Below are 19,709 nucleotides of genomic sequence, written 5' to 3'. Positions count from 1 at the left end.
CAATTGAGCTACTTTAAATGAAATCTGGTGGCCTCCCAATGGGCTCTGGGGCTCCATTTTGGGTGCTCGTTAGTCCATGGAGGGTGGTCTCCAGCTGCTCCCACGGTAAGGGCATGACCTGTCTACCAAGACCGCCCTGCCACCCCAATTGAATGGCTGATCTGTATCTCAGATGCATTAACCTGCCTTAGCTCTATATCCCCAGATACCCTTAACTGCATATTGACCTCAGTCTTCAAAGCTCCAAGTGTTCCAGCCTTCACAGCCTTTTAAAATATAATACTTTGCTTGTCCTATTTGATACTGTAAAATGTGCTCAATTATTTATGCAAATCTTAATTTTTTTCCAGAACCTGTATAAACAGGACTACAATTGCTGGCATAAGGGCATGGGCTGGATGCCTGTTGGCTCTCTAGAGGTGGAGCTGGCCAAGAAAGCAGGAGAAGTCCTGAGTGAACATAAATACCGTCAGCATCCAGATACGCTCAAGTTTACCAGCATCCCTGACTCCATGAATATGGTCCTTGCCGCAAGTAACACAAAGCAGCTCAGTGACGTAAGTGCTTTTGTCTTACATTCAGTTCTGTGGACTCTACTCGTGTGTTTCTGATGACACAGTGCAAAAAAAGTAATGATGTTGAAATACGAGTGTATTTTTTCAACTTTGCGTGCTTGGGGCTCGAGAACCATTACACCCATATGAAGATAGCTTGCCCTTGAATTTACTGTCCTGGGCCATTGGCATGGTCAGGATGCACTCCAGGTTCAAACCTCACCCTGGCTGGACCTAGAGCCAGAAAGAGGGCAGGAAACAAGAGTATCTTCACACTCCAGAGAGGCCTATAATTATGTTCCTGGCTAACTGCCGAACAACCATTTGGAGTTTTGGGGATGGGGTGGTGAAGGGACAGGGTGGGGTTGGTGGTGGGTGGTTGGTGTGAGTGCCCCAAATATGGACGCTGTCAATCCATCCTGGGGCTATCTCCAACAACCTCCAGTGTGTGAGAGCCCCAGTCAAAACTCATTGGCAGGTTTCTTCAGGCCCCTTGCCAATAGGATACCCAATGGGCAGGTGATGAAGAGAGTGAGAAGGAATGGGAATCTCACCTCAATTGAATGATTATGCGGGGCCTCTTTTACTCCAAGCACACACCCAATGCAGCCTATTTGGGGAATCCCAGGTTAACATAGTAACGGCAGGGATCTGATGTCATGGGTCTGCATTTTTATTTCTTTTTTCCTTCACCAGGGAACTCAGTGTTTCCCATGTCCTGTAGAGACAGAAATCTTCACTATAATCATAGATGACTATGGGAGAAATTTGAGGAAGGAAAAGCAATTGCAAATGAAGATCTATGTTTTGATAACACATTTATTAGGCATTATAATAAATTGATGGATGACTTCCTGCTTCAAACCCTTATACTGAGTTTGTACTGCAGCAAATTTATGAAAAATGGTAAGGTGGATAAATAAAAATTCATTTTGTCGTCTTCTGAGATTTTATCAATTTGTGATAAAATTGTGATAAACACTTAAGAAAAAAGCAAAATACTGCAGATGCTGGAAATCTGAAATAAAAACAAAAAATGCTGGAAAAACTCAGCAGGTCTGACAGCATCTGTGGACAGCATTTTCCACAGATCCTGTCAGACCTGCTGAATTTTTCCAGCATTTTTTACTTTTGTGTGTGATAAACACTGATTGGCACCCTGATTCTCCAGTAAAAGTTATCAGACAATGTGGTTGTTGATCAGTAATGAACACAAAGCATGTTTTTATTTTAATCATGAGGGAAAACTGTCAAATGAGGGAATTCCAACTTACTTGTGGGTCCTTCGATTTATTACAGAGATTCAGGCTCTTCAGAAACAATTGTTTTAGTTCAGCACTGAGAATCTGTTAGCTTTGATTCAAATATTAATGATTTTCCCACTTTGCTTTTAGATGAACTACAGAAAGTCCGGCGAAGAGGTGAAACACAAGTATACCATTGCCCCTGATTATCCACCGCTTCTACAGGCTAAGGTCAATGCTCGAAATTTAAGTGAGGTAAGTACCCAGAGAAGTAAAGATTTTACTTAGCAAGGATGACACTGAATAAGGATAATATTGAACCAGGGTAACATCATCTGGTAACTGCTGCTGATATATGTAAGAAAGAAAACTGAATAAATGTGCATCATGAAGTGAAAAATGAGATTGGTACCCAGCATTGGAAGAACAAAGTTTACCACATAATGGAAGCTTTCCTCTGAAATACGCTCTTTCTGTAACTCCTAGGTATCCATTACTCTCTAAATATTCTTGCCCATTTTCCAAATCTATCAAAATAGCCCAAATGATAGAAATAGTCTAATTTTCCTTTGGAAAGAAAGCTCATTACATGTTGGCAATGCAACTAAATGAGCAGGTCCACAATGGGGGTGTTAATAATGAAAGTGTCAGTATTAGAATTTATTTTACCCAGAAGTTAACTTGTTAACTATAATAAAACTGTTGGGATTTTCATGAATAAAAGCATTGTAACAAATGCCAATGGCTATCCAAACTTCTTAAATTTGAGAATAAACATACACCCTCTGACAGGCAGAGGAAGACCCTGTCAGTTCATCAGGCAGAGATCATTGGGATAGATTTTATCTTCGCTGCTTCACCAGTAATATAGTAAAATGCATGTCCACCATTATAGAAACCACCTGATCTTCACTCCATTGGAATCGATTGAATGTAAATCAGGAAGGGTCTATAACAGGTGGGCGATCCATTCTGTCGGATTACTACCCAAGTGGTGAATTGAAAATCTACCCAATTAGATCCTTTAAGGGAAATGTGGATAAATATTAGAAAACAGAAAAGAAACAACAAACAGTTATCCATTGCTTTCACGATCTTAGGACGTTCTAAAGCACTTTATAGTCAGTTAAGTAGTTTTGAAGGAAGAGAGGTTCATAGAGGGCAAAACAATAAGATAAGTTTAGGATTGCTTGAGCAATGTGTCAGCACATACATGATGGACCAATGGCCGTAAACCTCTATGGTTCTATCTAGAAAAAATTCTAAAGGCCTTACATCACTGATGGGGCCTTGTACGCAGCTGGCAACTTATCAGAAAATGGCATGCAAAACTCTGGCCAGAATTTTCCCGTCAGCAATTTGGGGGCGGGGCCCGCTCGCCGATGGGAAAATGACACGGAGTGACATCGGGAGGAACCCCCGACGTCATCCCGGTCCCTTTAAATTTTTAGGAAGGCGGGCGGACAGCGAAATCAGCTGTCCGCCCGCCGAACTGTCAATGGCCAATTAAGGCCATTGACAGGCTAACTAAGGTCATTAAAGACCTCTCCGTCCAACCTTAAGGCTGGCGGGCAGGCCAGGAGCCCCAGCGGGCTCCTGATAATACATGAAACCTCATCCACTTGCGGGATGAGGTTTCATGCCCGTTTTTAAAAAGTTTAATGAAGTTTATGTTGTTGTTATTAACATGTCCCATCTCGTGTGACATTGTCACATGAGGGGGACATGTTAATAATATTTTTATTATTCTATTTTTTAACTTTTGTGCACTGTCACTAATCTACCTGAGACAGCACTTAGTCTCAGGGAGCAGTGCGCTCTTTCGTACGCATGTGCAAAAGAGCGCCCTTTGACAGATGGGGATTCCCTCCCCTCCCCCTTAATTGGCCCGCCCACTCAAAATGGCGGCAGGCCCCGTTTCGGCAGCGGGGGTTGGCTGTCCGCCCGCCGCCGAGCCGGTGGGGCCCGCACGCCCACCAAGGGCAAAATTCTGCCCTCTGTCACTGATCCAGGATTTTGGAAAGCGCTGCCCATTGCTATCTAGAACTTTGTTTTGAGACAGTTGAGTGGTACAGAAATATTTCCTTGACTGAGCAGAGAATGTTGTGACTGTTAGTTCTGGGCCATTGGGGAAAAAGATTTGTTTCAGCAGATCACATTTTTCCTGCTGTGATGTCTCCAGTTTTCCCTTTTGCTTTACATGTGCCTGGATTCTCAAGTCTCAAGTTTATCCAGCTGTGTTCTGATCTCATCTGCTTTTGATAACAAGGCTGCAATTTAGTGCAATTTACAGTTCAACCTGACATACAATGACAATCAATTCTCAAGCTCTTTTGGAGGCAAAGGTGGCATATTGGTAATGTCACTGGACTAGTAATCCAGAGGCGCCAGCCTAATGCTTTGCGAATATGGGTTCAAATCCCAGCATGGTAGAATTTAAATTCAATCAATAAATCTGGAATCTACAGCTAGTCTCAGTAATGGCGACCATGACAACTTTGGTCATTTGTTGTAAAGACCCATCTGAACCCATCTTAACTGTCCTCTGAACAAGGGCAATTAGGGATGGGCAATAGATGCTGGTTTAGCCAGCGATGCCCACATCCCATGAATGAATTAAAAAAAAACTTTGACATGGCCTAGCAAGCCACTCAGTTCAAGGTCATTTAGGCCGGGCAACCAATGCTGGCCTAGTTAGTGATGCCTGATTTCATGAAAAAATAAAGGAAAATCTCCATGTTGTGCTGTCATTTTGGGTATGACTTAGTGAGAAAGCCACAAGGATGCCATTTGAGTTTGTGTTTCTTAAACCGATAATTTATTATGCACCACAATCTCCCAACATTGGACGCCAATCTATTCTACAATTATTTTTCACACTTACTTTTCAAGCAACATTATAAGCAAGCCTGGCACAAGACAATCGCTAAAGGCCATGATATCCGGGCAGATGCCATTCCAATTGTCGCAGCCAAAGCTTCAAGAAATATTGCAAGTAATGTGAGTAAATTCCTTTTATGGTTCTTAGATTTAATTTGCTTAATAGAATGCTTTGCTAGGGCCACTGGCATGATAGATAGAGAGAATCAATCAATGCCCTATACAAGGAAAACCCGGTCCGGTTAGTTGATGATGCAAGGACTAGGGGACAGAGATTTAAGGTTTTAGGCAAGAGATGCAAGGCTGATCTGAGGAAGAACTTTTTTTAATGCAGCGAGTGGTAACAACCTGGAACTGCTGCTGAAGAGGGTGGTGGAAGCAGGCGCGATCAATCATTTCAAAAGGAAACAGGTTTGGAACTTGAACGAGATAAACTTGCAGGGCTATGGGGATAGAGCAGGAATGGGAGTGAATGGATTGTTGTATGGAGAGCTGGAATAGACTTGATGGGCTGAACAGCCATCTTTTATGCCTTAGATGTCTCCATGACTCTATGACATGGATTTCAAAAGGCAACTAAAATTAAGGTGCATCAAATTGAAGGCAATGCATTGATAGGAAATTGATTGGAGGTTTGAAGCAGACACAAGATTAAAGGATAAGTCTTCAATTAGCAAACACTGACAAGTGGTATTCTGCAGCGACTGGTGTTGGTGAAATTATCTGGAAGTGGATAGAGAGGAAACTATACCCACATTTGCTGATTTCACAATAATGAATTGTGAAGCAACAGAAAATTGCAAAATGATAAAGGAATATTAAACCAGTGGGAGGGTCGATGACAGATGCAGATTATGCAAATTGAGGTGTTACAGTTTTATATTTAAGATTGGCAGATGGGAATGCTGGCATTTATTGCAAGGGGACTGGAATATAAAAGTGGGGAAGTTTTACTGTAGCTGTTCAGGGCCTTGGTGAGACCACATCTGGAGTACTGCGTGCAATTTGGTCTCCTTATTTGAAAAAAGATATAATTGTATTAGAAGCAGTGCAGAGACCGTTCACTCGACTCATTCCTGGGATGAGGGGCTTATCTTATGAAGAAAGGTTGAACAGGTTGGGCTTATAAACCATTGGAGTTTAGAAGAATGAGAGGTGATCTTATTGAAATATATAAGATCCCGAGGAGACTTGATAAGGTAGGTACCAGGAGCATGTTTCCACTTGTAGGGGAGACAAGAACAAGTAGATACAGTTTAACAATAAGATGTCTCCCTTTTAAGACTGAGATGAGGAGAATTTTTTTTTTCTCTCAGAGGGTGGTTAGTATGTGGAATTCTTTCCCAGAAAGCAGTGGCCACTGAATTTATTCAAGGCCAAGTTAGACAGATTATTGATAGACAAGGGAGTCAAGGATTATGGAGGGCAGACAGGAAAGCAGAATTGAATCCACAACCAGGTCAGCCATGCTCTTATTGAATGGCGGAGCAGGCTTGAAGGGCTGAATGGCCTACTCCTGCTCCTAAGTCCGATGTTCCAATGTTCAAGCGTAATGCAGAAGCATGGGCTGGGAGGCTTTTATATTTAAGATGCATAAGACAATACAAGTTAGGTAACGGGGCAAAGAAACAAACAAAATAGCTAATGGGATCGTGTTCTTCATTACATGAAGAAAAGCATGTAAAAGCAAGGAATTATGACTACAATTAAGCAGGGCACACAAATATTAAGTTTAGCTTTGAGCACTCCACCTGAAGAAGGAGATAATGATCTAGAAGGGAGAATAGCAATGGTATTCCAGGATGATACCCAGGTCTAAGATATCAGGTCTTAGCTACAGTGAGAGGTTGGTTTTAAATGAGTTACATTCTCTAAAGATGAAGTTTAAGGGACCCCGCTGAGGTGTTGAAAATATTGAAGGGAGTTGGCCAGGTTATGTAGGAAAATGCTTTACAGCAGAGTGGTATGGTTAAAATGAATAGCATAGATGAATTTAAGGGGAATCAAGTTAGTGTATGAGGAACAAAGGAATAGAATGAAATATTAACTGGGTGAGATGAAGTAGGTTGGGAGGAGGCTCACATGGAGCATACACTTCAGCATAGACATTTTGGGCTGAATGCCTCTGTGCTGTAAAATTTTATGTAATTCCATTTTTAATACTTGGGTCTAAAGTAACACCCGGGCATCAACTGCACTTTACCTAGATAATACTTTAGGTAAGGGTTATAAACCCACCCCTCTGTCTTTTAATCTTTCTCTTCAGCTACCATATGCCCTAAGAGGGCATTGGCAACCATGGACTTCAATGGGTTGGCCCATGGTTATACTTGACATGGTGCTGCAATGGTTTACCATTGCCTTCTGCAGGTGGCTGACCAGTCCTGCTCTTACCACCTGCCACAGATGTATGTTGGAAGGATTTACAAGTTAATGCTCAACCCGTATGACCAAGTCACAAACACACTATCATTGGCCAGCAAGTCTTGGAGGGGGACTTGAACCTGGAACTTCTGCTTCAGAGGCAGGGACACTACCTACTGAGCCACAAGACCTCCCACTGTCTTTTATAAGGATCAAAACAAAGGGGTGTAATCTTAAAAATTAGACCTAATATGAATTATTTCACACAAAAGATTATGAAAATGTGAAATATATTGTCCAGAAAGACCACAGATGAGAATAAACCAACGTATTTAAGAGGAAGAAAGATACTCACTTGGAAAATAAAGTTAATAAGTATAAAGAGAGGGAGAAAGAGAGAGAGAGAGAGAGCTAGGTAGAGAGAGACAGGAAATTGATATTAAAGGGTAAAGCTGCCATGGCTAATAAAATTAACACAGCTAACTAAGCTAAACACAATGCTTTCAGAGGCAAATGGGCTACTTCAGTGTAAACAGCTGGATTTTGCATTCAGTTGTTAAGTAATGGGGCTTGCCATTGACCTCAAAGAAAGCTGCCTTCAAAGATATAGCAATATCTGTGGTGCAGACTTTTCCTTTCCCGATGGCTGTTTAATTCTGACCCCAAGCCAAGGGATTGCCAGGCAAACTGTGTGGGGCTCTAACAGTGCACCCTTTGGAGGAGCATGGAATCATTGACAGCAACGTCTGGATCTCCACATTACTCTGCGCATGTGCAGATTCTTGAAACTGCTGACAGTTTCACCGTCATTGTCATCATAAAATCTAGATGGTAATTTTCACTGTTCAACAATGTGGTAATGAAAGGACAAAATTTAAAACAAAAACAAAAAGAATGAAAAGGGAAATTTGACAATATTCATTTGCATAGAAGGCGGTCAAAATTTCCAATTCTCTACCATAAACCATTGTTGAAGAAGAATCAATAAATTATTTTCCAAGAAGGTGATAATTCATCCAAGAAAGAGGAATGTTAAAGGTCATGAGGAGCAAGTAAGAGAGTGTGATTAGTTTTAGGAGCTCATTTGGGGAAAGCTGGATGGTATGTTTCTGTTCTAGAACACAGGATAGCCTCCTGTTTTGCTGCATGATTCCATGATTCTATACTTACGATGCCATCCCAGTGAATTATTTAAATTTCAGTTGGACTTCTGTTGCAAATGCTTACCACAAATTACTTTCATAGTACAGAACATACATTATGCCATTTATACAGTGCAGTGTGAGAGTAAGTGAGCAAAAATTCCTAATACGAAACCTGTTTGAAACACAACTTAAGTACAAAGAAAGGAAGGTGATTTCTTGTGTGTCTCTCCACTGAAGAAGTATGTAGTTAAGAAAAGTTTTAATTAACATCATGTAAGCAATAAGAGCTCGCAATTATCTATTAGCAAAAAATGGACACATTTGCACTCTGTGGTATTACTTTCTCCATTATCATTACAGTATAGATATAAAGAGGCCTATGAGAAGGAACGGGGTAGGCAAGTTGGTTTCCGCAGCCTGCAAGATGACCCTAAGCTGGTCCACTCCATGCACATAGCCAAGATTCAGTCTGACCGTGAATACAAGAAAGACTATGAGAAGAGCAAGACCAAGTATCACACACCGCTGGACATGATTAACATTACTGCTGCCAAAAAGTCCCAGGAAGCAGCCAGCAACATCAACTACAAGAATCTGATCCACCACTACACGTACCTGCCAGACGCCATGAGCCTGGCTCTGTCCAGGAACATGATGGACATCCAGAGCGATGTAAGCAATCTTGTTTTACCGCACTAAGTCAATCTGTGTTAAATCAGTGAAATTTATGGCTGTCTCTCTCCTCGGATGGAATAAATACACTGTCCCCTTCATCTCTATTAAGCACTGTGTTGAGGATGTCTAGGCCTTGGGGAGGAGATTTACTGGAATGACACCAAAGATGAGGAACTTTAGTTACGTGAAGAGACATGGGAAACCAAGATTATTCTGCTTCGGGCAAAGGAGGTTAAGGAGAGGCTTCATAGAAATGTTCAAAATAATGAAGGGTTTTGATAAAGTAGGAGGGCCAGGAACCAGAGGGGTGATGAGGAGAAAGCTTTTTACACAGTGGGTTGTTATAATCTGGAATGCACTGCCTGCGAACATGGATTGGATATATCCTTGTAAAAGAAAAAAATTGCTGGCCAAGCAGAGAGAGCAGGGGAGTGGGTCTAACTAGATAGCTCTTTCAAAGAGCTGGCGCAGGTACAGCAGGCCAAATGGCCTCCTTCTGTTTGTATGATTCTATGCTGATAATGCCAGAAAATAACATTATCTCAACTCTCAAAGCTTTTTTTCCCTGAAATATTACTTCTGCTTGCAATCCAGAGTAAAGGGGTCACTAGGTGGTAGAAGTCTCGCTGAGGCGAGTTTGCTAGAATGGAATGTCAGCATGTTAATTTCCTACAGTATTTCATTGCCCCTACCTCCTTTAATGTTTCCTTGCCTCAGTGTAGCAGTTCCCTATGTATGCTTAGGGGTTTTGAAGTATAAAATCCCTTTTACTTAAAATATCTAAGTTCTGAATTCTTGATTCCTAATAGTGGGGCCCTCAGTTGTGTCTGACCTAACAAGGTACTAGTAACTAGTATTTATCAATCAAGCCAAATTTATGAATGTAAAACGTTACATATACTTAAACAGTGAAGACAAGATGGAAGGTTCTTATTCTTCAAGGCCCTAGGATTCCGCAAGTGTTGCTAGCCCAGGCGATGCCTTTCTTTTTCTGTCTCTGAAGTGATTATATGTTGAACTGTGTCCAGAAGACGGTCTCCTCTACATTGGAGAGACCAAACGCAAACTGGGCGACCGTTTTGCGGAACACCTGCGGTCTGTCCGCAAAAAAGACCCAAACCTCCCTGTCGCTTGCCATTTTAACACTCCACCCTGTTCTCTTGCCCACATGTCTGTCCTTGGCTTGCTGCATTGTTCCAGTGAAGCCCAACGCAAACTGGAGGAACAGCACCTCATCTTCCGACTAGGCACTTTACAGCCTTCTGGGCTGAATATTGAATTCAACAACTTTAGATCTTAAACCCCCCTCCCCCCATCCCCACCCCGTTTCTTTTCCCCCCCCACCCGCCTTTTTTTTCAATAATTTATATAGATTCTTCTTTCCCCACCTATTTCCATTATTTTTAAATCTAAAACTAAAACCTTTAGTCCTTCCACCCCACCCCCACTAGAGCTGTACTTTGAATATCCTGTCTTGCATTCTTAATTAGCACTTTTCTCAGACAAAGACCGCCACCTTCAACACCTCTTTGACCCTTTTGTCTCTGACATCTTTTGATTATCTGCTCACACCACACCCTCAATGTGTCTCTTCCCCCCCACCCACCTTAAACCAATTTATATTTCTCCCTTGTTGAAACTATGCTTCAGTTCTGCTGAAGGGCCATGAGGGCTCGAAACATTGACTGATTTCTTCTCCGCCGATGCTGCCAGACTTGCTGAGTTTTTCCAGGTAATTCTGTTTTTATTTTGTTTTGGATTTCCAGCATCCGCAGTAGCTTTTAGCTTTTTGTTTTTATCTTTGTGTCCAGAAGAATTCCACCACAGGTAAACCATGGTAAAATGGATTTCTAGCTTCAGGTTCAGGAGAAATAAAATTTCCAAGGTTCATATTGCTCTGCACTTTGTGCAATCTTTATAAAATCTCCTCACATTTTGAATACTGATGAGACTCCAATCTGAAAGCCAGTTAAAGTTTAATTTAGCAAAGAAATCCACCACAACTTTAGCTTCCCTTTTGGATTTTGTGCATATTATCTTTTTGAGCCAGTGGGTATTTCAAATTGCAAATGAAAGAATCTGTTTAATCTGTGTGCTTTTACTACTTAACTCAAAATTATCCTTCTTTATTTTGCCCTGCAGAACAATTACAAATTGGATTATAACACCTGTTTTAAAGGTCTTGGCTGGGCTCCTATTGGCTCTTTAGATGTGGAGCAGGCAAGGAAAGCAACTGACATAGCGAGCGAGAAGAAATACCGCCAACTTCCTGACACATTTTCATTCACAAGCATCCCTGATTCTCTGGAAATCGTTTTGGCCAAGAGTAATGCACAGATAATGAATAAGGTAAAGGTTATGGGACAAGCTCTTTTTCTGCAGACATCAAATTTTAATGTTTCTAATCCCCAGTTTTCATTCCCCCACCCCCCACCCCCGAAAGATATAGCTCCTCAGGTGTACCACAGCTAAGCCCTGTGCTCTCCTCATGCAGTGGCTACATCGTCCAAACATTGTGCACTGAGCAGCAATCAGCAGCAGTAACTCTGGCTGATCCATTCCGTGTCCTTGGCATTTTAGCCAACTGTACAGCCCCACTGTAACCCTGCCTGCTACTAAAAGAAAGACTTGCATTTATAAGTGCTTTTTAGACCATCAGACATCCCAAAGCACTTTACAGCCAATGAAGTATTTTTTGAAATGTAGTCATTATTATTGTAGGAAATGTGGCAGCTAAATTGCATACTGCTAGGTTCCACAAGCAGCAATGCAATACTGGCCTGATAACCTGTTTCTTTGTTGTGGTGTTGATTGAGGGACCAATTTTGGCCAGCTCACTGGGGATAGCACGCTTTCTCTTTCAAAAATAGTGCCATTGGATCTTTCATATCCACCCAAGCAGGCAGATGGAGCCTTAGTTTAACATCTCTTCTCAAAGTCAACACTGCAGCATACTTTCAGTACTGCACGGAAATGTCAGCCTTACTTTTTGTGCTCAAGCCTTGGACTGAACCTAGAACCCTGTGACTCAGAGCTGAGAATGCTACTAACTGAGCCATGGCTGACACTCACATATACTGGCAGTAGGTCCCAGTGCAAGTGGTCTGCATGGCTTGATGCTTTGCCTGGAGGTGCCTTTATCCACTGGAGGGAGTTGAGTGGGATTGAAGGGAGTGAATCGGTTCTTCCGATATTTCACCCAGGGTGGAAGACATATCATACAGAGATGCATGATGAAAACTAAGTACTGGGCTCTATACAGAATCTCCCCATCCCCGCCATATTTGAGCTCGGAGCTTGTCCAAGAAGCTAACTGTGTCAGGGGGTTATGTTCTACCATTTGCTGAGTCGGAAGGTGCATCACTAACTGCCCCATTTGAAGGATCGAAGCCATCAAGATAAGCGCTATCCTTTCTCATTCAGACTTTTTTGATATGTTACTTTTAATTTGTGGGAATCATTCTTACATTTTTTTGACAGAAATTATATACTCAAGAATGGGATAAAGACAAGAACAAGACCCATATTATGCCAGACGCACCAGAAATTGTGTTGTCCAAAATCAACCAATTGAATATGAGTGATGTAAGTCATGATCCCATTATGGCAAAATGAAAATATTATTTGGCTTCTGCTGTGTTTGTGATCAAGCTGTGATTGTTGGTGAATCCTTCTGTTAAAGATTACTTATCAAATTTTGAGAAGCTAATTGATTCCTTAAGCAAACTCCAGTGTTGAAAATTTTAAAATCACGGTTTAGCGTGGAAAGCCATGAGTGGGAAGAACAGTAACAGATACATTTCAGTGGGGAGAAGTTTGAAGTCACCCATTCAAGTTTGGAAAAGACAAATCAGAAAATTTTCTTAACATGGAGGAGCAAAGGGTTTTTATGCACACAACTCACTATTGTACAAGTACAGAAGTGGGAAAGTAGGCCAAACGAATTTTGGCCTTTGTCTTAGGGGATGGAATTTAAAAATGGGGAAGTGTATTCAGGTTTGAGGATTAAATGCCAGGAAAGATATATTGGCCTTGGGTTCAACTAAAATGTTGTCAGGATGTAAAGGATTAAATTATGAGGAAAGGTTGCATAAACATTGCGTGTATCCCCTTGAGTGTAGAAGGTTGAGGAGTGATCTATTCTAGTTGTTTAAAAGGACAAGGGGATTTGATAGAAATTAATTGCTCTGGTGGGGGAATCTAGAACAACGGGCATAATTTTAAAATCAGTGCTGAACCATTTCAGAGTGAAATTAGGAAGCGCACAAAAATCGTTGAAGATCAACAATAAATAAAGCAGTGTATGGGAGCCAGTTCATATAATTTCAGCTGTAATCAGTTGGTGAATGGTGTTCTCAACTTCCTACCTTTCTGTTCATTTTTTACAGAAATTATATAGATCCGGCTGGGAGAATTCAAAAAAGAAAGGCTATCACCTGATGCCAGATGCCATTTCAATAAAGGCAGCAAAGGCCTCAAGGGACATAGCCAGTGATGTAAGTTTTTTGGATATCTTTACCAGATATAATCTATTACACAATTACTCCCCAGGAGACCTGATTTTCAGTATAGTCATCAAACTCATGTAAATATTTAAATGCAGCAGATGGTACAGGAGGATGGATAGTTTGGAATGCAGTATTTGCTAAATGAAATTGTTCTTTTTTTGAAGTTGCATCGTTACTAAGCACAAGCATTGACAAACATTTTTACTGTATATACCTGTGCAAACGTCGATCTTGTGTAGAAGTCGACCCAATGATTTTTGGTGTAAACCTCATGTAAAACTCAAACCTAGTTTCTCTGAAATCAAAGCCCAGAAATTTCAGAACCCAAAGTACCTGGAGATGTTAATAATTCGATTTCATTGTACAATACAAATGAAAATGAGCAGCAGGTAAATAAATGTTTACACCATTTAAACGTTTAAATTTGTTTTTATTTATTCAAATGATTAAAGTGTTGTTGGTTTTTACTTTATTCCATTACAATGGCCTTTTTTGGGCCCAAGTCAAACATGCATCAACCCCTCGAAAATATCACCCATGTAAAAATCAACCCCACGAGTTTTGACCTAAAAATTGGTCTTAAAAAATTTGGCGTTTACATGAGTTTATACATACTATTACAAGAAATGTATTCTTTGCATATTATTGAATTATAACCTGCAAATCTAGTCCTAGCATTTTTACCTCCTATTTGGTTTGCATGAATATTTTTGTTGTGTTTCTCTGGTGTTACCATTAGAAGTAGCAGAATTGAAAGTTTCTCTGCGGGGATGTATGCTCATTCAATTAACGGACAACAAGAAATGAGAAGCTTAAGCAGATTAGAGATATATTCGACAGTTTTCCAAATTCCCATTACTGCTGGCGAGCCTCACACTCTGCCTGCTGCACATAACTGGAAGCCACTATTGGAAATCAGTGTGCTGTCCATGCTTTTCCATCTGATCTTTTTAATTTTAATGGATGGAAAGTCTGTGGCAGGTTGCCACTGTTTCCCAATGCATACATCAGTGCATGAGTAATATGCAACTGGAAAACTGTCTTTTGGTCTGCAACGCAAGATGAGGCCAATTACTGAAGTAGTGACCTCTTAAGATTCAAAAACCTTTGAAATCAATATTGTCAGCATATCCTGTGTGGCTAATTTCACATTAGAACAACAGTATTAGTCTAGCATGTGAACAATACGAGAAAACAGTTACACTTGTGCATGAAATTCAATGTAAGAGCTGCCTCAAGTAATATTAATTGTGTCTTTCATTTTAGTACAAATACAAACTGGCCTATGAAAAAGAAAAGGGAAAGCACATTGGTTTCCGCAGTCTGCAGGATGACCCCAAGCTTGTCCACTTCATGCATGTTGCTAAACTTCAGTCAGATCGCGAGTACAAGAAAAACTATGAGAAGCTCAAGACAAGGTACAACACGCCAATGGACATGATCAGTATCACAGCTGCTAAACAATCTCAGGATGTGGCCAGCAACATTAACTACAAGCATCTCATCCATCGCTACATAACCCCTCCTGATGCGGTGAGCTTGGAACTGGCCAAGCACATGATGAACATACAGAGTGATGTAAGTCACTAAAGTGAAATTGTATTAGGCATTTACCAATTACAATAACTGTACATTCTATATCAAATTTAAAAATGCATAAGTATGAATGACTGTCCTACATTATGAATACATTAGCATACACATCAGCCCTATCCAGTGACTCAGCAAGTCTGAGTAGCTGAGTAACAGAGATCAGGAAGGTTCAGGTTTAACAGCTGCTTGAAGGGTTTCAGCTGAGTGGCAGTGCTGCTGCCTTTGGGTCAAAAGGTTGTGGGTTCAAGTCCTCGCCTGGCCTTATACACATGATGTAGACAAACACCTCAGTACAATAGTTGGCAACAAAAAGGACAGTGGGGCATGCATTTATACAGTGCCTGTCATGACCTCAGGATGTCCTGTAGCACTTTACAAGCAACTGTAAGTGTTTCTATTTGATGTGTAGTAACTGGTGTGGTGCAAAAAATAGTGGTGTGGACTTTTCGAGGGGCTTCTAGACCTGAGTTCCCACTGCCTTTCCCGGCAGATGTGAAATCCCATCACATTATTTGAAGAAACGTAAGGAGTTCCCTGGTATCCTAGGTAACATCTACCTCTCCACTAGCATCACTAAAAATGACTAAACAGATGTTAAATTGAGATCCCATGAGGAAAGTTTGTATAGGTTGGGCCTGTATCCATTGGAGTTTAGAAGATTGAGAAGCAATCTTATTGAAACATATAAGATCCTGAGGGGATTTGACAGGGTGGGTGCTGAAAAGATGTTTCCCCCTGTGGGAGAGACCAGAACTAGGGGTCACAGTTTAAAAATAAGGGGTCTCCCATTATGATGGAGATGAGAAGAAATATTTTTTCTTGGAGGGCTGTAGGGCTGTGAATCTTTGGAACTCCCTTCCCAGGAGAGCAGTGAAGGCAGAGTCATTGAATATTTTTAAGGTAGAGTTCGATAGATTCTTGACTAACAAGGGAGTCAAAGGCTATTGGGGGTCAGCAAAATGTGGAGTTGAGACTATAATCAGATCAGCCATGATCTTATTGAATGGTGGAGGAGGCTCAAGGGGCCAAACGGCCTACTTGTGGCGCCAAATTCGTATGTTCTCATATATGTTCCATCTGCCTGTTCAAGTGGATGTCAAAGATCCAATGATATTATTCAAAGCAGAGCAGTGGCCTGAAGAACATTTATCCCTCAAACACTACCATAGCAGATTGCCTGGCCATGCATTTGGATGCTGCTTTCAAACTGGGTGTCACATTTGCCAACATAACAATAGTGACTACACTTCAAAATTAATTCACTGACCATGCAATGCTTTGGCATATTCTGAGGCCATTAAAGGTGCTGTAAAAGTATATGTGCTTTTTCTTTTAGTGTCCATGATTTAAGGGGATATACGCATGGATAAAGGGGCCATGGCTGAGGTATTGAATGAATACTTTGCATCCGTCTTTACCAAGAAGGTAGATGCTTACCCAGGCCATGGTGACAGTCAAGGAAACTCTGTCACTAGAAGGGTTAAAAATTGACAAGGAGGAAGTGTTGAATAGGCTGTCGGTACTTAAAGTTGACAACACACCAGGACTGGATGAGGATACATCCAAGGATATTGAAGGAAGTGAGAGTAGAAATTGCAGGGGCACTGGCCATAATCTTTCAATCTTCTTTGGACTTGGGGGTGGTGTCAGAGGATTGGAGAATTGCAAATATTATGCCCGTGTTCAAAGAAGGTTGTAAGGATAAGCCCAGCAATTACAGACTGGTCAGTTTAACTTCAGTGGTGGGCAAGGTTCTAAAAACAATTATTTGGGATAGAATTATTGGTCATGTAGAAAAATATGGGTTTATAAGGAAGGGCCAGCATGGATTTCTAAAGGGGAAATCATGTTTAACTAACTTGCTGGAGTTTTTTGAAGATGTAACAAAAAAGGTCGACAAGGGTAATGCTATTGATGGACTGTACATGGACTTTCAAAAGGCATTTGACACAGTGTCACACAACTGATTTGTAAGAAAAGTTATTGCTCATGGAATAAAAGGGACAGTAGCAACATGGATACAAAATTGGCTGAAAAATAGGAAGCAGAGAGTAATGGTCAATGGATATTTTTTGGGCTGGAGGGAGGTTTGTAGTGGAGTTGCCCAGGGGTCGGTATTGGAACCCTTGCTTTTCCTGATCTATATTAATGATCTAGATCTTGGTGTGCAGGGGACAATTTCAAAGTTTGCGGATGATGCAAAGCTTGGGGGTGTTGTGAACTGTGAGGAGGAGAGTGTAGAACTTCAAAAGGACTTAGACAAGTTGATGGAGTGGGCAGATAGGTGGCAGGTGAAGTTCAATGTAGAGAAGTGTGAGGTGATGCATTTTGGTAGGAAGAACATGGACAGACAATATAAACTAAGGGGTGAAATTTTGAAGGGGGTGCAGGAACAGAAAGACTATGTGCATTGGTCATTGAAGGTGGCAGGACAGGTGGAGAGAGCATTTAATAAAGCATATAGTATCCTGGGCTTTATTAATAGGGGCATAGAGTACAAGAGCAGAGAGATTATGCTGAATTTATATAAGACACTTGTTAGACCTCAGCTGGAGTATTGTGTACAGTTCTGGGTGCCACATTATAGGAAGGATGTGAACACATTGGAAAGAGTGCAAAATAAGTTTACAAGAATGGTTCCAGGGATGAGAAACTTCAGCTATGAGGGTAGATTGAAGAGGTTGGGCCTGTTCTCCTTGGAGAGAAGAAGGCTAAGAGGAGATTTGATAGAGATGTTCAAAATCATGAGGAGGCTGGACAGAGTAGATAGAGAGAAGCTATTCCTGCTCGTAAAAGGACTAAGAACGAGAGGGCACAGATTTAAAGTGATTTGCAGAAGAAGCAAATGTGACGTGAGAAAAAATTTATTCACACAATGAGTGGTTTTGGTCTGGAATGCACTGTTCGGAAGCGTGGTGGAGGTAGGTTCAATCTAGACATTCAGGAGGGCATTAGATGATTATTTGGACAGAAACAATGTGCAAGGGTATGGGGAAAAGGCAGGGAATTGGCACTCGGTCATAATGCTCATTTGGAGAGCCAGTGCAGAAACGATGGGCCAAATGGCCTCCTTCTGTGCTGTTAAAATTCTATGATTCTGTGAAGGAGGGGTAATTGGTCAAGACCACTGCTGCTTCTAGCTATAGAAAGCAAAAATTCTTAAAGTTAAAACCATACACAAATATCTTGTGGCATATTAGCCTTTGATTTGATTTTTTTTAAAAAAAATTCTTTTTCATTTTCAAACCTGTAAATGCACATATGGTTGAAAATTAGTTCCCATAATAGACGAACTTAAAGCACCATTGCTGGATGTTTCTTACTGATGCAACAGATGTATCTGTTTCCTTAGCTTTGCCAGTGTTACAAATAATGTCATTTACTTGAGGAGTTACAAAGAATGCTTGTAGCTGTACCAAACCCCTATTTTGAAATGGTTAAAATAAAATGAGGCAAACTGAGGTGACTCAAGTGGGAGCTACATTTTCAGCTTACATCACTGTGTGAAATTGGGAAGGGCAAGACTCTGCATATGGTACTCAAACATATGGCTCTCCAGCTTTCCAATGCTGTTGTGACTATTAATACCCAAAAATACCTGAGAAGACAGTCAGTTCTTTGCAATCACTAAATTATGAGTTTATTTTTAGATTAAGGGTTTGCCCTTCTTGTGGGGTTGTGTTCTTCTATTTGTTGCAAATGTACCAATCATACAACAAGGATTGGTAAAACAATAATGTGGGCTCTTTATTAGAAAATAAGACTGTACATGCACAGTGTTAACTGGGAAGTTGTGGAGGCATATCTGACCTCTATTACTTCTGTTGTATCCTGAGTACAAAGTCATGGCATTACACATCACATCCTGTCTCGATGTTAGTGATAGACACCCCTGTTAAGGTACATGTACATCACATCACAACATTCCCCCTTTTATCTCAACTAGAGGTTTACTCCTAAGGGATCAAGCTAGTTACATGACAGCAAAAGAAAATAACATTGTGTCTGAATATACCATTATCCAAAGCAATAAATTTACAAGTTACTAAAAGGAATTGACAGTTTGCTTATGTACCCAAGCTTGGTTTTAGTGATCTTGGTTGGAGGCTGCTTTTCAGAATGCTGGTTAGGGATGCTGTTGCTTCTTAGAATGTGTTCTATTCTCAGCAGGATAACTGAGTGTTTCTGGCTGTAGTATTGTTCTGATTTGGCATCTATTTTGTCACACTGTCATGCCACTTGGTGTACATACTTGGGACGACCTTGGTTCTGGACATATGCTGACCACTATTGCTGGACTTTACCTTACATCATTTGGATGTTGAACTCGAACATTTTGCCCAACATTCAGGTTGGACAATTTGTTACCCACATGCCAGTCATGGGCATCTTTCATCTTTCGCTATTTCCCTATTATTGCACCTCGTACACCTGGGAGTGTTGTTGAGTGATGATTGGGGTGGGTTGCCTGCACTTGTGTGCTGAATAGTAATTCCACATTGGTTCTGCAATATGCTGAAGTATGCAAGTACGAAATGGGTTCAAATGGTGTTGACTATGTGTCAGCTGATGATCTGCATTTCAGAGTTAGGTCATCTTCACCCAGTGTAAGCATGGGATTTTCAACGGTACTCTTTTTGGCCTATGGTCCTTGTTATTGTCTTGATGAAAGCATGGATGGCGACCAAGGGGAAGTGCCTGCACGCTGTTAGGCCTGTGATCACTGGACCCTTGATGTCCACAGTA

General features: G+C 41.0%; 1 protein-coding gene across 2 annotated transcripts in view; it reads left to right on the top strand.

Annotated features, from left to right (window-relative positions):
• neb (nebulin) overlaps positions 1–19,709 on the top strand; it is a 279,762-nt gene that overhangs the window by 59,721 nt on the left and 200,332 nt on the right. The window contains exons 27-34 of one of the 2 annotated variants that reach the window (XM_078552562.1): positions 351–557; positions 1,949–2,053; positions 4,691–4,798; positions 8,548–8,859; positions 11,005–11,211; positions 12,343–12,447; positions 13,251–13,358; positions 14,637–14,948. In XM_078552562.1, the coding sequence (XP_078408688.1) occupies positions 351–557; positions 1,949–2,053; positions 4,691–4,798; positions 8,548–8,859; positions 11,005–11,211; positions 12,343–12,447; positions 13,251–13,358; positions 14,637–14,948 (1,464 nt within the window). The remainder of the gene's footprint in view (positions 1–350; positions 558–1,948; positions 2,054–4,690; positions 4,799–8,547; positions 8,860–11,004; positions 11,212–12,342; positions 12,448–13,250; positions 13,359–14,636; positions 14,949–19,709) is intronic. The other variant, XM_078552563.1, reaches the window with a different exon arrangement.

This window comes from Cetorhinus maximus, chromosome 11 (assembly GCF_964194155.1).
Source record: "Cetorhinus maximus chromosome 11, sCetMax3.hap1.1, whole genome shotgun sequence".
In the NCBI taxonomy this organism is placed as follows: Eukaryota; Metazoa; Chordata; class Chondrichthyes; order Lamniformes; family Cetorhinidae; genus Cetorhinus; species Cetorhinus maximus.
This window is presented reverse-complemented; position numbering and strand designations above follow the sequence as displayed.